At 36.9% G+C, this 16,173-nt stretch overlaps 1 protein-coding gene across 1 annotated transcript; it reads right to left on the reverse strand.

Moving 5' to 3' along the window:
- Positions 1 to 11,439: 11,439 nt before the first annotated feature.
- On the reverse strand, positions 11,440 to 15,621 carry LOC129530203 (centriole and centriolar satellite protein OFD1-like). Its single transcript, XM_055377079.1, is given in 6 exon segments — positions 11,440 to 11,499; positions 11,587 to 11,636; positions 11,639 to 11,654; positions 13,853 to 14,053; positions 15,260 to 15,344; positions 15,524 to 15,621. Coding segments are annotated over 6 exon segments (510 nt in total).
- Positions 15,622 to 16,173: the final 552 nt, after the last annotated feature.

Raw genomic sequence — 16,173 nt, forward strand, 5'->3', positions numbered from 1 at the left:
GGTCAAATACATCATTTTCATATGTAAAAAATAAAGTTTCTCATGGATAGGAGTAATATGTACCAGAGGCAATAAGCTGCGGCCAACTTCTTGACAGCTACAGATTTATCAAAATATATTGAGAATATATTGGGAATTCAGAATCTATGAAAGAAGTGTTCTACTTTTAAAAAACATAATTTGTTTATAGAATAAACTCAAGAAACCTTTGCAAGCTCTGTGTAATGGAATATCAATGATAAATTATGAGGAAGGCAATAAAAAGAGGCCAATAAAATGCCCAGAACACCTGAGTTGAGTCATTTCCTCCTAACACATTAACAGCAAATATTAACTGAGCATTTTTTATGTGTAAGATGCTTTTGAATGCACTGAAAATTTACCACATGGACATAGTGTCTTAGCACTGAGGTATTATTCACTGATACACAAGGTCAAAGTAAAGCCAAAGTAACCATACTTGTGCATGTTTTCCTTTCCCTATATCAATTACTCAGTTAATTTTTTTTATTATACTTCAAGTTTTAGGGTACATGTGCACATTGTGCAGGTTAGTTACATATGTATACATGTGCCATACTGATGCACTGCACCCACTAACTCGTCATCTAGCATTAGGTATATCTCCCAATTACTTAGTTAATTTTAGCTCTTTTCTTTTGATTCTGGCTTTGCAGAATCATCAAGGAATTCAAGGCACATGTTCACTGACAAACAATCAGACCACTAAGTATAATTTATACATTGTTAGATATCCCTATCATTGTGGCAGTATGAGTAGGGTAGAGGAAAAGCGATTATAATTCAAACTTTACAGCTTATCAACTATGCAACCTGAGCAAGTCACGATGTACCATGAAATTGAAAGCAAATCACAGCCCTCAATAAATGTTCAAGAAGCCATGGGTAAGAAGAACAGAGGAAGTGCTTTTCTATACCTTATCTTTTAAAAACAACCCTAACTCAAATGCAGAAAAGTATTGGCTATTGATAAACATATGTATTTTTCAAACATTAAAGTTTGCGTAAGATGTTAATCAGAGACTACTTCCATAGTTTGTGTTATGTTTCTACCAAAGTAATTTAAACGTATTACTTCTTCAAATGTGCCAAGCAATTACTTCAGAAGTTTGTTCTTCAGCTTTCTGTCATAGGTCTCCTCAAGGCACTTTGTATTGTGCTCCCATCTCCTAAGTCCTCAGTCATGCTTTTATGTTTTTCTTCCTGGAGTTTCTGGGTTTTGAAATTAGTAAAAAACATAAAGTAAATAAACTATAAAAGCTGAGTTAACAAATTTAGGAAGAATATCACGTGACATGTTTTTAGTTCAACCAACTAAAACTGCTACGTGACAATTACTACTGGGAAGTAGAAGAAAAGAGCCAGGAATCCTCAGTGTATTTTATGAACTGACCTAGTTACAGTGTGTTGAAACTAGCAGAAGCAGGGGCCTGTGACACACGACTGAGAAGAGTGGGAGGGTCTCTTACTGAGGGAAGTGGAAGAGTGTCAATGAAGAAGTGGTTTCTCATAGAAGACAATTAACACTTAACAATAGTTAAAGGTGATCAATGGTCCGAATCAATTCTGGGATGAAAGAATGATAATATTAGCTACAAAGTAATAAAAGCGCACTTACGGCTGGGAGCTGTGGCTCATGCCTGTAATCCCAGCACTTTGGGAGGCCAAGGCAGGTGGATCACCTAATAATAGGAGTGTAAGAACAGCCTGGACAACATGGTGAAACCCCACTTTTACTAAAAGTACAACATTAGCCAGGCACGTTGTCACACACCTGTAATCCCAGCTACTCAAGAGACTGAGGAAGGAGAATCGCTTGAACTCGGGAGGCAGAGTTCGCAGTGAGGTGAGATTGCACCATTGCACTCAGCAACAATACCAAATCTCCATCTCAAAAAAATGTGTATTTATGTATTTGAATCTTTTATAATGCTGTTTGTAACTCTGGAATTTAATTAATAATCTCATGGATATTTAAGGTACAATATTTGTTTTTCTTGCTTAATAATCTATCAGCTTTGGCCAAGTTTGGTGGCCTTCAACTATAATCCTAGCTTTGCAGAATGCTGAGGCAAGAGAATCACTTGAGTCCAAGAGTATCAGACCAGCCTGGACAACATAGCAAGACCTTGTCTCTTAAAACCAAAACAGCAACAACAACAACAACAACAAAACTTCCAAAAAGAAAAAGAAAAGAAAAGAAAAAAAACTATTGATTGAATACTCAGCAAGTTCCCAAAGAGAGGGCAAAAGATATGTGTCACTCAGGGCTTTCAAGTGCTTAAGAATAAAATGATCTTCATAGTGAGACTTCAAATCACCAATTGTGCCAATTCCCAAGCCAGGGAGGTGAATTCACAGGTGATGAGATCCAGCCATCCTAAGAAGTACTGCACAACACTGACTAGTCTAAGAACAGTTAAAGGCTCCAGGTATTAGCTCCCTCTGCTGGTTATCTGGAAAGCCATGAAGAGGTAAACTACATTGAATTTAGTACATATGCTGAAAGAATGGAAAAGAAGTAGAGAAAATGAGGGTGAAAAAAGTGACACACTCTCTCTGCCTAAATGTTGTTTCTCTTTTTTTTCTCTCTCTCTCGATTAATTTACCTTTTCATTATTGCCAAAATGAGAGTAAGGTACACAGCTAGCTGAAATGAAAAAATCAAACCTTTAGAAGTGAGAAAACAACATTAAATAAAATGGAGACAAATTCTTTAATGAGCAAAAATTCCTAAAGTATCTATGGGTGTCAATTAACAGCACATTCCCCATGGAAAAGAAGACTTCTTGTGCAAACTATAGACAGGTGACCTTTCTGTCAATCCCAGGTAACATATGGATGAAACATCTGTGAGCACGTAGAAAAACTGAATAGCACTGAGAAATACTTTCATCCAGTACAAGTCAAGTCAAACCACAATACTTCCTTTTTTTGAGCACAGAACTGGTAAAAGCCACAGGCCTAGATATTTGAAATCCAGTTCCAATACATAAACACACAAAACTATCAAACCTGGAGGACTGAAGTTAACTTTAAAACATATGACCTGTTCAAGTATTAACAGCTTCTCCAAATTTTCTGTTTGATGTTACTGTAGCCTGGTGATAGCATCTCATTCTGCCTTTCATCTTAATGTTCAGTATTTCAAAAGCACAGCCCTGGTGTTTGTTTCTCTTAATGTGTAACTTCTAATGCTGTGTGATATCACCTTTATAAAAAAAGAACTCCACCTGGCAATAAACATCAGAACATTTAGATATATATTTAGTAATTCTTTTTAATCTCATCATTCTGAATGTCTAAAATAATCATGCATGCATGCAATCCAAAATCTTCAACTGTCTGCTTCAGCTCTGCTTTTCCTTCTCTTAGCAAATCTATATCTTTTAGTAAAAGAAGGCTTTGAGCATGAATTTTCTTGTTTCAATCTATAAAAAGCATTAATTTTGGCTGGCTGTGGTGGCTCATGCTTGTAATCTCAGCATTTTGGGAGGCTGAAGCAGGTAGGTCATGACATCAGGAGTTTAAGATTAGCCTGGCCAAGATGGTAAAACCCCATCTCTACTAAAAATACAAAACTTAGCTGGGTGTGGTGGCAGATGCCTATAATCCCAGCTACTCAAGAGGTTGAGGAAGGGATTGTTTGAACTTGACAGGCAGAATTTGCAGTGAGCCAAGATTATGCCACTGCACTCCACTGGGTGACAGAGCAAGATCTGTCTCAAAAAAAAAAAGGCATTAAGTTTTAGGCAGCAAGTTAATGAAAACATAACAAATTTAAATAAATATAGTGCTTCCTAAATTCCAAAAACCAATATACAGAAATTGAGAATAACAAGTTTACCTTCAAATTATTCCAACTCAGCTGGGCATGGTGATTCACTCCTGTAATCCTAGCCCTTTGGGAGGCTAAAACAGGCTGATCACCTGCGGTCAAAATTTGAGACTAGCCTGGCCAATATCGTGAAACCACATTTCTACAAAAATTACAAAAATTAACCGGATACAGTGGTGGGCACCTCTAATCCTAGCCTCTTGGGAGGCTGAAACAGGAGAATCACTTGAAACTGGGAGGCAGATGTTGCAGTGGCCACGGTAGTGCCATTGCACTCCAGCCTAGGCAAAAGATTAAAACTGCATCTCAAAAAAAAAAAAAAAAAAAAAAACTTCAATGTATTCCTCAACTATCTATTCCAGCTGCATAAATATTTACTCTCTCAATTTCTGTTACACTACATTTCCATATATTTTAACACCCCTTGTGTAATGTATGCTATTAACATACATTATTAACATTATTAACATACTGAAATATTAACATATTTCAGTCCCTTGTGTAATTTTTTGGGGAGACTGGGTTCTGCTCTGTTGCCCAGGTTTGGATCCAGTGTTGTGATTTTGGATAACTGCAAAGTCTGCCTGCCAGACTCAAGGGATCCTCCCATCTCAGCCTTCTAGGTAACTGAGACTAAAAACACACACCACCAAGTTCAGCTAATTTTTTTGTAGTGATGGTATTGTGCAATACTGCCCAGGCTAGTGGTGTACCGCTGGGCTCAAATGAGATCACCATCTCAGCCCCTCAAAGTGCTAAAACTACAGGCATGAGCCACCATACCTGGTCCCCTTAACTAAAATCTGGTAAGTTCTTCAGGGAAAAAAATAAATAAAATGTACGTTTAGAAATAAAACTCCAAAATAATAAAATCCCCATCATTTTTTGTGATGGTGCTTTCTGAATGTTTTAGTTCATGAGTCATTGTGACTCAGAGTTAGCAAGCTCATATGAACCAGTAAATGAATGAGCCAACCTTCCACTTATGTCTTCACAGAGCAAAAATTTAGTATGTATCATATATCAAGCAGCATACTGGGAATGGATATAAAAATGTAGACAGATACAGTCCTCCTCTCTGAAGACCTCACAGTATAGTCAGGGAGAAACAATCAAACTAACATAGGATAATTTTATAACTGAGGTAATAATGACTGCATGTAGGAATGAGCCATAAATGAGCTGCTCAGTGGGAGTCAGAGAAGGCATCACAACAGTGACATCCAAGCTGGGCCTTGAATGACACTATGGTTTTATCAAGGAGATGAGGAGATTGATATTCCAGGTGAGGAAACACAGTCATGTTGGGTTTTATGAGAATGAGAATCTTCCTCAAAGGCTTCAGATACTCTAATTTGAATAAACAGAATTCTAGTCAGTCACCTATCTTAAAGATGAAGTTATTAGTCTAAACACAATGCAATCATCTCAAAGAACTATGCATCCAATATTCAATTTTATAGCTGAAGAAAGCCTTATTTCTAGAAATGCTATAGAAAATTTTAGAGTGGGTGCCCTTAGCATTAAACAACTATGTCTCACTGAGAAGCTTCAAGCAAGTGTGGTCACTAGGGGGAATCTTTTCTACTTTTAACATCTAGCAGCAGCTGTTTTAGATGTATGTTTGAAATATTGCTGTAAATACTGTCACATCTAAGACACACACTTGGAAAAGGAATAAGATATCTTAAAGGAGCAGCCAACATAAACTCCCTGTCACTCCTCATCATCTTAATCTCCTTTGCAGTTACTTTCCCAGTGATGAGATAAAATGGCCACATGGATGACCCTTGGGGCCCTGGTGACTCCCTCACCCCAGGGATCTTTACTCTTGCGCATTTTCATGTCTCCATCCAATGTCAGCCCACTGCCTTTGATTTCCAGTCTCCACCTGAAACCTCACTCTGCAAATCTGCACTCCTGGACGATCTTTATTCTTCCACCTGCCAATCTCTCCAGATCGAGTTCTTGATCACTGAGACTACCGCCCAAACCTCCCTTTTTCCCTAGGTTACCAGCCACTTGCCGTCTTCTCTGCTTACCTTCACTACACAGGAGAACCACAGAATCTCCAATTAAACAGGCTGCATTTCTCAAGGAAAATGAAGTATGCTCTGCAAAGCTCCACTTCCCGCGTACCTCCATCTTTCCACCCTCACTGAAAGGGGCAGCAGAGAGAGACCCTTAAAATTCCTTCCCAGAGGTAGAACAGAAAACTCACCTACAAACATGTGGCTTTGTCTCTCTCAATTCCTGCTTACCCAAACCACAGCTGGGCCATCAGTACAGGTAATCGGTGCACTCTCCTTTAAAGAGCTGTTCTTACTTTATCCATATGAGCTACTCTGCAGCTCCAAGTTGCTCCTGAAACCCTTGATCTGTCTCCTTAATTTGCCTGAGAAGATGAAGCATCTTTATAGCTGAAGCAACCACTATTTCCAGAAATGCTATAGAAAATTTTAGAGTGAGCGGAATTATGTTTCTCATAATTCCAACTTGGCTGGTCACCTCTTCAATTCTTGTCTCTCCACCAGCCTCAAAGGACACAAATTGGTGTAGCCTTCTCAAGGCCCATCGTTCTTTTTTTTTTTGCACTCTTGGCCAGTGTCCCTACTGCTCTTCAGGGGCCCTATTCCGTCAGTTGAAACATCTCATTCCTGGATCTTGAGTCAATCCAGTAATAGCTGTAGAAAATAGCCATTCGGTAAATATTTTTCTAAATACAACTTCTTGGTGCTTTTGATTTCTCTCAAGAATACTCTTTTCTCAAGGAATGAAGGCTTCAGATTCTGCTTGACAAGCTTTCTCAAAATAACTTCAGAACATAGCTAATTCCTTCTCATACTCTTATCACCTCCATGAAAAATTCAACTGCAAATTTATTACAAAAAAAAAAAAGCTCCAATCGTTATACTATAAGAACAGTAACAGATTCTCTCTCTACAGCTAGGCACTACATTAATGTTCTGTCCAAATACGTTATATTTTTTTAATCTATAGTTTTATATCATTTACTGTATTTGTAGAATTCAATCCAAAGGCATAAACAAATCTCATCAGAAAAAATTGATTTGCACAACACTGAAGTACTCCATTTTTAAATAAAAGTTCCAAGTATTTTTTAATATACCTAAGATTAAATCTTTAGATGACAAAAACATGACTCTTGTTAACTGCAACAAGATACAGATTACCTTTTGACACATTTCTGCCAGAAGTTGCTTTTCTATTTCTCTCATATTCATTTAGCTTTGTTTCTAAAGACTCAAACTTTGTATGCTAAGGATAAGCAACTGTCAGTTGATCATCAATAAGCTGAAGGTTGTCAGCTATTAAAAAGTAACACATAAAATTAGGACACAGAAGCATGATCAGGTGTGTAAGAGGTCAGATTTCTGGTTCAAAAGTAAAGAGTATAGTTAGGGGAAAGCATACGTGTCATCAATTTACTCTGAAATACAAAAAAAAGTAAGATGAATAGACGGACAGATAAAAATGATGAAGCATATATAATACAAATGTAATAGTGAAATTTAGGTGGTAGGTATGTAAGTGTTGACTAGAATTGTTTCAACTTTTCTATATGTTGAAAATGCTCAGGCGTTTACCAACATCCACAACACGCAGATTATTTATTTGTTTGTTTATTTATTTATTTATTTATTTATTTATTCATTCATTTATTTTGTGGAGACAGGGTCTTCCTATGTTGCCTGCCTAGGCTGATCTGAAACTCATGGCTTCAAGTGATCCTCCTGCCTGGGCTGGGATCACAAGAATGAGCAGCTTTGTCTGGTAATAGCTTTTAAGAATAAATCTTCAAAAAGTCCTTCCCAAGCATGATACAAAACCTGGAAGCAATAAGGAGAAATATTCATCAATCTCACTACATAAAATTTAAAAATTTACATATGGCATAAAATAGAAAAAAATACACTCAAAAATTAGTTGCAGTAATATGGAGGCATAACCAGGACTAAAGTTACAACATTGTAATATCGTTAAAGAGCTCTTACAAATCAGTTAAAACAAAAGAAAACAAAACTGAAAAATGTGGAAAAAATAGACAGATTGTAGAAAAAATAAAATGTCAAACAAAGATAATCAAGATTATCAGATGTTGAATAAACATGAACAAAATCATAAATGCAAATTAATAAAGCAAAGAAACCATTATTTTCCCTATAACACCATTAAGATTAAACTTTTGATAATGCTAATGTTGGGAATGGAGTGGAAGTATAGCTGTGCTCAGTCACTTGGGAGAGGAATGTGTCAGTGCTTATATATATTCAAAATGCAGTGTCTTTTAATCTACTCATTCCAATTCCATGAATTCACACAGCTGTACTTTTACAAGCACACAGAGCATGCACACTGCATACTGGTTGCCTCTATTGGAAAAAAGCATGCAATAAGACAAGTAAATCTCCATTAATAGGGGGTTAAATATTTACTTTAAAAATAACGAGTCTCAATATACCGCTACAGATAGATATATTGGTTGATAGAAAAAGCAAATTGCCAAAAGGTTCTATAATATAATTTTATTTGATTGTGTGTTTCAAATAGAAATACATAGAGTTTTAAACTCAAAACAATTCTACAAAAATAACCAAGAAACAAAATTATTAAAATTGTAGTTATCAGTGGAGAGTCAGATTAGAAAACATGGGCACAAGTTGCTAGTTTGCTTTCACTTTATATACTTCCGAATAATCTGAAACTTTGCTTTAAATGAGAAGCATGAATTATTTTTGAAAGTTTTAGTTTCTTGAAACTAAAAACATGAGTCGCTCAGCACCTTATCCCCATCCCCATCCTCTTCAGTGAGTGGATTACAGTTAGATTGTTTTAACACAGTCTGCATTCTATCCAGGGATCAGCAGACTAACATTTGCAAACATTAATGTTTATTCTTGGTGATGTAAAGATTTAAGGGTTTGACATTGCGTCTTTTCATCCTCTTAACAGTGTCTTCCACAGAGATGTTTTAATTTCAATTAAGTCTAACATCTATTTTTTCCTTTTATATATCTTGCTTTCGGTGTTATATCACATCATGAAACTCAGGATCACATAGACTTTCTCTTGTTTTTATTTGAAAATTTTATAGTTTTTCAATTCACATTTAGATCTATGGTTCATTTCCATGCACATGAATATTCAATTGTTTCAGAGCCACACATTCAAAAGACTATCTTTCCTCTACTGAATTGCCTTTGAACCATTGTTAAAAAAGTTAATTGACAATATTTGTGTGAATCTATTTCTGGATTCTCTATATCTGTTCCCAGTGAGGTATGTGTCTATTCTTTTGCCAATTATAGATAAAGATTTTAACTTTCAGAAAGCAAAGGGTCAATGTCCAAATTTTCTTTCTTCATCCAAATTTTGTGCATATCATTGTCTGTGTATCTTTGGCTGTCAAACGAAATATTAAGAGGGGGAAGAATGGGTGACTAGAATCTAGGAGGAAAGTACTGTTAGTATCTACAGCTTAGCATCCCCTGAGTGTAGATACACTAAAATAGGATAAGATTACAGGTCTCTGACCCAGGGGGCAGAAGACAGTTCAGTACAATATATCTTCCTATAAGTTTCCTGTTGTTTAATTAGAAGCCATCACTTTTTAAAATGATTTTAATTTACCAGAAGTTATTTTATTGTTAGCTAAGGGTTCTATCCAAATTTTGCCACTAGGATGACTAGCACTACTCATCATTTTTCTGACTTCCAGAAACTTTACTGGGATGCTAGGTAAAGCTGGTAAGGGTTGTCACCCAGATATCTTTCTGAATGAGATGGATGTAAAGAGACTCTGTAAAGATAGAAAAACTATTTCTAAAGATAATGTAATATAGTAAATGTATAGATTCTTTCCTGTTAAGGGGCTCAGTCAGTCTGGTGGGAAAAAATATTAAAGATAGTTATAGTAATAGCCACAAACCATCTTGGAAGGCCAGAGACTTTGCATAACCTCAGTAATAGATACGGTTGAAGGTGACTTTCTTTACCTTTAGTTAAATAAATTAAAGTACTGACAAAAGAATGTGGGGAAGTTATCCAGCTAGCTTGTTTACTCATGTGGTCTGAAGACTAACCTTTGAGGTACCCTGGATGCTTAAGTGCTTAGGGAAGTCCACAATGTCAATTTTGCCCCAGTGATGTTGACTCAAGTCTTTGTCAATTAATCTTTATTGATAAGTGTGAGTTTCACTTGCTGGTCAGGGCCACTGTTGCCACTGTTTACAAAACTCTACTGGAGTCTGTAAGTGGCTCAGACACTCAGCTTCAGCTGGACTGGCAAAGCAGAATATCTATGTTTCAGTGTACTTTATTCACCTGTTGCGGGTTCAGGGGTCTGCAGGGGACAGACCCCCAAAGTTGGTGCCACAGCATGAAAAGTGTGAGAAGTGTTACCACAGTTTCTCCTTCCTTCCTTCCTTCCCTCCTTCCTTCCTTCCTTCCTTCCTTCCTTCCTTCCTTCCTGCCTGCCTGCCTGCCTGCCTGCCTTCCTTCTTTCCTCCCTCCCTCCCTCTCTCCCTCCCTCTCTCTCTCTTTCTTTCTTTCCTTGGTGGGGAGTAAAATGGCACCTAGCTAGGTCACCCAGGCTGGAGTGCAGTCATATGATCTCAGCTCACTGCAAACTTCCCCTCCCAGGTTCAAGTGATTATCTTGCCTCAGCCTCCAGTATAGCTGGGATAAAAGGCACTTGCCACCACACCTCACACATTTTTGAATTTTTAGTAGAGATGGGGTTTCAATGTGTTGGCCATGCTGATTTCTAACTCCAGGCCTTCAGTGATCCTCCTGCTTCAGCCTCCCAAAGTCCTGCGATTACAAGCATGAGCCACTTTTCCTGCCCCATAGATTGTTCTGTAATATCTCCTTTTCTTCTGAAGTAAAAATTAAGCAATAGATACTAACTATATACCTTAGAATTATGCTGTTCATTATGATAGTCAATAAGCACATGGAGCTAATTAAATGTAAATTAAAAATTGAATTATTCAGTTACACTAGCTACTGTTCAATTGCTCAATAGTCACATGAGACTAGCAGCTACCACATTAAACAGTATAGATAAAGACATTTCCGCCATCACAAAGAGTTACAGTGGATGGTGCTTATATATAAGAGAAGTTATATTACACATTACTAAACACATATTTTCTTCTTTAATGACATATTAATACAGTTAATACTCTATCAATTGTACTTGAGAGGCATACCTAGTATACAAAGACACTTGGCCTAAAAGTCAGATTTTTGAAGTTTTTCTTTTTTCTTTTTTTTAAGAAGTGTTCCCAACAGTGGATATTTTTACAAACAGTATCTTTCAGTGTGTCTGTAGGGCCCTTGATACCATCTGAAGTTTTCTTATTTGACTATCTGAAAGTTATTACAAAAATGAAAACATGGGGAAAATGACCTGCAGAACAGGTGAACTATTGCTTAAAAAGTAAGATATGGTCAGCAAGGAAAAACATGAAATTTAAATCTATTTAAATTTCTTACTCTTCTCCCTCAAAATTAGCTTTATTACTTTATAAGGAAAAGTACATAGAAAAACCTTGCTATAGTTTACAAATATGTAGGCTCGTATATTTTTGGTTTTCTTTATCAGACCCTGAGACCTGTTAAAAGGAAATATTTTACCTTTATAAAGCTATTCAGTTATAATTAACAAACCAAAGTAGATTATATAAACTAAGTAATCTTACCAGTGATTTCTAGAAACTGGAAGTAGGGTGAATTTTATAGAGTGCAATCAATCCTGCATATTAAATACCTTAAGAAAATAAAATGTTACTAATTAGACACAGTTTTATAGCAATCTTTAAATAATGTTATAATATATTTATGAATAAGAGATTAAGAAAATTCCTTCAGAAAAGATAAGATTACAACTATGCTAACAAAGCAAAATAAAAGCTCTTTCTTACACTATTAGATAAATTACAAAAAGATTGAGTTAAAATAATAAAATATCTTTCTTGATCATGTAATTAATCTCTAAGTGTTTTACATCAAATGTTATTCAATTACAACCTTTTAAAAGTAGTATTTAAAAATGTAAATAAACTAAATTTTCACTGTCCTTACAATCATGACTAAAGTGCACTTAAAATTCTGTTAAACAGATATTTTGGACAAGCATTTATATATATTTCTGCTACAGTATATATCAATAATTATGTCTACTCTAAGAACATGAATATGTTTTCAATTGGATTTCCTTTAAAGAAAATATTTTACATTGGTATTTTATGTTAGCAGAAACCATTTAGTTGTTTGAGTGGGATTACTTCCTGTTATAAGAATTTTACAATTGTTAAGTACATGATAAGTAGAAGTATATAATTATTAGAAAGTTAGAGAAAGATAAATCAAAAAAGAATTCCAGACAAGGCACAGTGTCTCACAGTTGTAATTACAGCACTTGGGCAGCCTATGAGGGGAGATGACATGAGCTCAGGATTGAAAACAACACTGCCCACCAAGAGTAACCCAGACTCTATTAAAAAAAAAAATTAGCAGAAGGTGGTGGTGTGTGCCAGTAATCCCAGCTGCTTGAAAGGTTGCAGTAGTATAATTGCTTGAACCCAGGAGGGGCAGATGTTTCAGTAAGCTGAGATTATGCCAATGTCCTCCAGACTTGGTGACAGAGAGAGACCCTACTTCTAAAAAATAAGTATGTAAATAAATACATTCATAAGGCTGATAAGTAAAATCTGGTTGTGTATGAAGAAACTCAGCACATTTAAAATTTGAATTCAAAAACTGTACTAAGGCTACGCATTGTGGCTCTCATCTGTAATCCCAGCATTTTGGAGGCCAAGGCAAATGGATCACTTGAGATATGGAGTTTGAGACAAAACTGGCCAACACAGTGAAATCCTGCCTCTACTAGAAATAGAAAAATTAGCCAGGTTCTTGGGCAAGCACCTGTCATGCCAGATACTTAAGAGGCTGAGGCGGCAGAATCGCTTAAACCCAGGAGGTGAAGTTGGCAGCCGGGAATCAGGCCACTGCACTCCAGCATGAGCAACAGAGTAATTCTCCATGTCAAATAAAATAATTATAATACTAAGCTTCTCGTGTCCTTAAAACTTTGGAATATGAAACTCTTAGATAACTATAGACAACCTAAAGAAAGTAAAAACATATACACACCACCAAGAGTGAAATTTAATGTAAACGATAGACTTTGGCAATAATGACTTTTCGGGGAAGGTTTATCAATTGTAGCAAATGTACCACCTTGATGAAAGATGTTGACAGTGGGAAAGACTGTGCATGTGTAGGAGCAGTGGGTGTATAGGAATTCTTTGTACTTCTCCATCAACCTAGCTGTGAACTAAAACCTACTCTAAAAAACAGTCTACACACACACACACACACACACACACACATTCACAGGGAAAGTTTGCTGCATCTACCTTTAAAATAATAAACTGGGAGAAATGTTTAACCATAATGAAGAAATATCATTAAAATAATTAGAAATGTATTAAAAAATAAAATGACAGTCACTTTATTATTTGGAAAATTTACAGATTTTTAAGGACTACATCACTTAAGTTACTTGATTCAACTCTCCACAGTCTGGTTCCTCATCTGTAACACATGAAACATCTGTCGTGTGTCTATCACAGTGCCAAATTCAGAGCAGAAATTCAACAGATTGGCAGAGTCTTATTAAACAACACGGAAAATAGAAAAATCAATTTGAGCTCTTAAACATTTAGAGATTTTAGATCACAATTTTACAAAAGACTAAATGTGATACCAATAAATGAATTTCAAATTTAGTAATCACTTGCTATATAACAAATGCATTATGTGCAAGTACAATGGAAATTCAAAGAGGAATGAGAAGTGGACCTAGTTTAAAAGCAATTATCTATAATGCAGCATGTTACAGTCAGCCCCTCCCCAAGAAAACTGTTAATAAAAAGTTCAAAAACAGAAAAGGAAATATGTTACCTTTTCTTTTGCTAAACCGATTTCTGGAAAGAAAACAGAAAGTGAAGACTCATAGCCATATCTTTGTTGGTGATCAGCCACTAAAGAGTTAGGGGTTCCTAGTAAGAGGGAGTTCCCTTGTAGTGAAATGGACGGAGGGTGCAATTCTCCATTCAATACAGGGTGCATTGACTCATGAATTGGGTGGGTTTGAATTTGTGTCTTGCAAGGAGGGAAGGAAGAAAGAAAGGAAAACAAGGAAGGAAGGAGAGAAGGAATAAAGGGAGGGAGGGAGAAAGGGAGGAAAGGAGAAAGGAAAAAAGAAAGGAAGGAAGAAAGGAAAGAAGGAAGGAAGGACAGAAGGAAGGAAGGAAGTCAAAAAAGGTAAAATAATTTCAGTAGGATTGTCTCAGTAGAGATATACAAAGATGTGTTACATTCATTGGAAAACTTCCTTTTATTTCCATAATGTTTCTAGATCCATGGCCAGAAATTAGGAATCTTCCCCTACACGAGCCTTACCCCGTGAGATGAGAAGGTCAGTGTGTTCTACAAAAATGTTTCTTTCCTCAGCTTCCAAGTGAAACTGGTGGTTAGCCAGACCCATTTGCAGACTCTTCACTTCACTTCCCTAGAAGTCCATTTCAGCAGCTTATGCTTGGGATATGAAGTATAGGAAAAAATTCTGCTAGTTCATCCCACCTCTGTGGACTGTTGCAAAATATAACCAAAATATTTAACAACAAGGGACTGCTACGTGTGTTACAAAAATATTCAAAGATAAGACTGTTGCCACTAAAAATGAGGATTTCAAGAAACTTTTAAGGAAACAGAGAAATGCTCACACCATCTAACTTAAATTTAAAAAGGATATATGCACAGGATATATCTACATATTTTAAATGTAAAATATGCTTATGAAATGCATATTGCAAGGAAAACATGTTGAGCTAATCCTGTTCCTAGTTGTTAATCCAAATATAAAGTACGCTAACAAATATTTGCTGCCCAAATGAAATATTCAGGCATATCAATATAGTTTAAAGATGAAAGTGTTCATTCTCCAGTTAAACTATTAGAACACTAGTTTTATCTATATGTTGCCAATGTCCCACATCCAAACGCATTACAAACCCACTCGTTAGTTTAGGAACCTGTAAGCCAGATTTATAAAAGAGGCCTATTCTTACCAAAATGTGTTCATTATATAAATGCTTTCTGCTCCTATCTTATTGGCAGCTCAATTAATTATTCGAACATTCTCCTTTAAGTCGACTCAAATGTAACATTTTCTCAATGGTTTCAAAGAGACTGTAATGTTTCAGGGTAGAGTTTTGAAACCCAATCATTGGATGAATTTAAATGTGAACTACCTATTACAGGTTAGACTTCTAAAAGTTATGGAACAGATAAATCTAAATCCGATACTTTGAGTGTGCCCAGTACACCCACATTCATCAACGCTTCGTGTAGCTTTTTGTGCAGCTCATCTTGACTCAACAGACATGGGGAGCTAGTTGGATTAGAAGACAAAATGGTTGCAGGTTACTTGAGGGGTAGAGGGAAGGTGAACGACTGAAAAACAACGCGAGATTACAGCCGTCACATTGCATCCTGCCCCTCTTGGGGACCTTCTTAGTACAGTCTTCCTGGTCTGAAGATACATGGCACATGCATTTGGTGGCCTAGCACCGGCCAGAATCTCCACCCATATCGCGAGGGAGCACATCCAGGGTATCCAAAATCTGCCCCGGGGAACTCGGCTGAAGCAGCGGGGTGCCGGTCTTCATAGCGGGACTGAGATTGCCTTTCCCTCCTTGGCCTGTCGCTTCAGGTAGAGGATGGAGTGAGTCGCAACAGGCATTTTGAATCCCTGTGGGAGTTCACTGGCCCTGCCTGAAGGCTCAGGCTGGTGCTGTATCTCCACTCCTCCCTAGGGTAGCCAGATCAGATCTGCCACGCCCCGGCCAGCTCCTCCACTCACTAAGAACTTCCAGCTGCAAGTTTCTGCCTTCCTGGGGTCTTTGCTTTGGTGGTTAACAGCCAAATATTCAGCTGACCCAGGGGTTCTTCATGGAGCCACTGTTGCCTTTTGGAGCCGGCAGATTTTTGTTTTGGGAAGCTGTCCTGTGCTTTGTAGATTCAGCTGTATCCTTGGTCTCTATTTTTTCAATAGTACCTTCTCTTCCAAGCCAGACAACCAAAAGTGTCCCCAGACATTGCCAGATGACCTCTTGGAAGCAGGATGGCTTAGGGTTGAGATCCACAGAATTAAATGTTTTTGAGTAGCCACCATTGTGTATTGTGAGGAAAGGCGAGCCTGACCTCATAATGTCTACATG

This window comes from Gorilla gorilla, chromosome Y, assembly GCF_029281585.2.
Source record: "Gorilla gorilla gorilla isolate KB3781 chromosome Y, NHGRI_mGorGor1-v2.1_pri, whole genome shotgun sequence".
Taxonomy (NCBI): domain Eukaryota; kingdom Metazoa; phylum Chordata; class Mammalia; order Primates; family Hominidae; genus Gorilla; species Gorilla gorilla.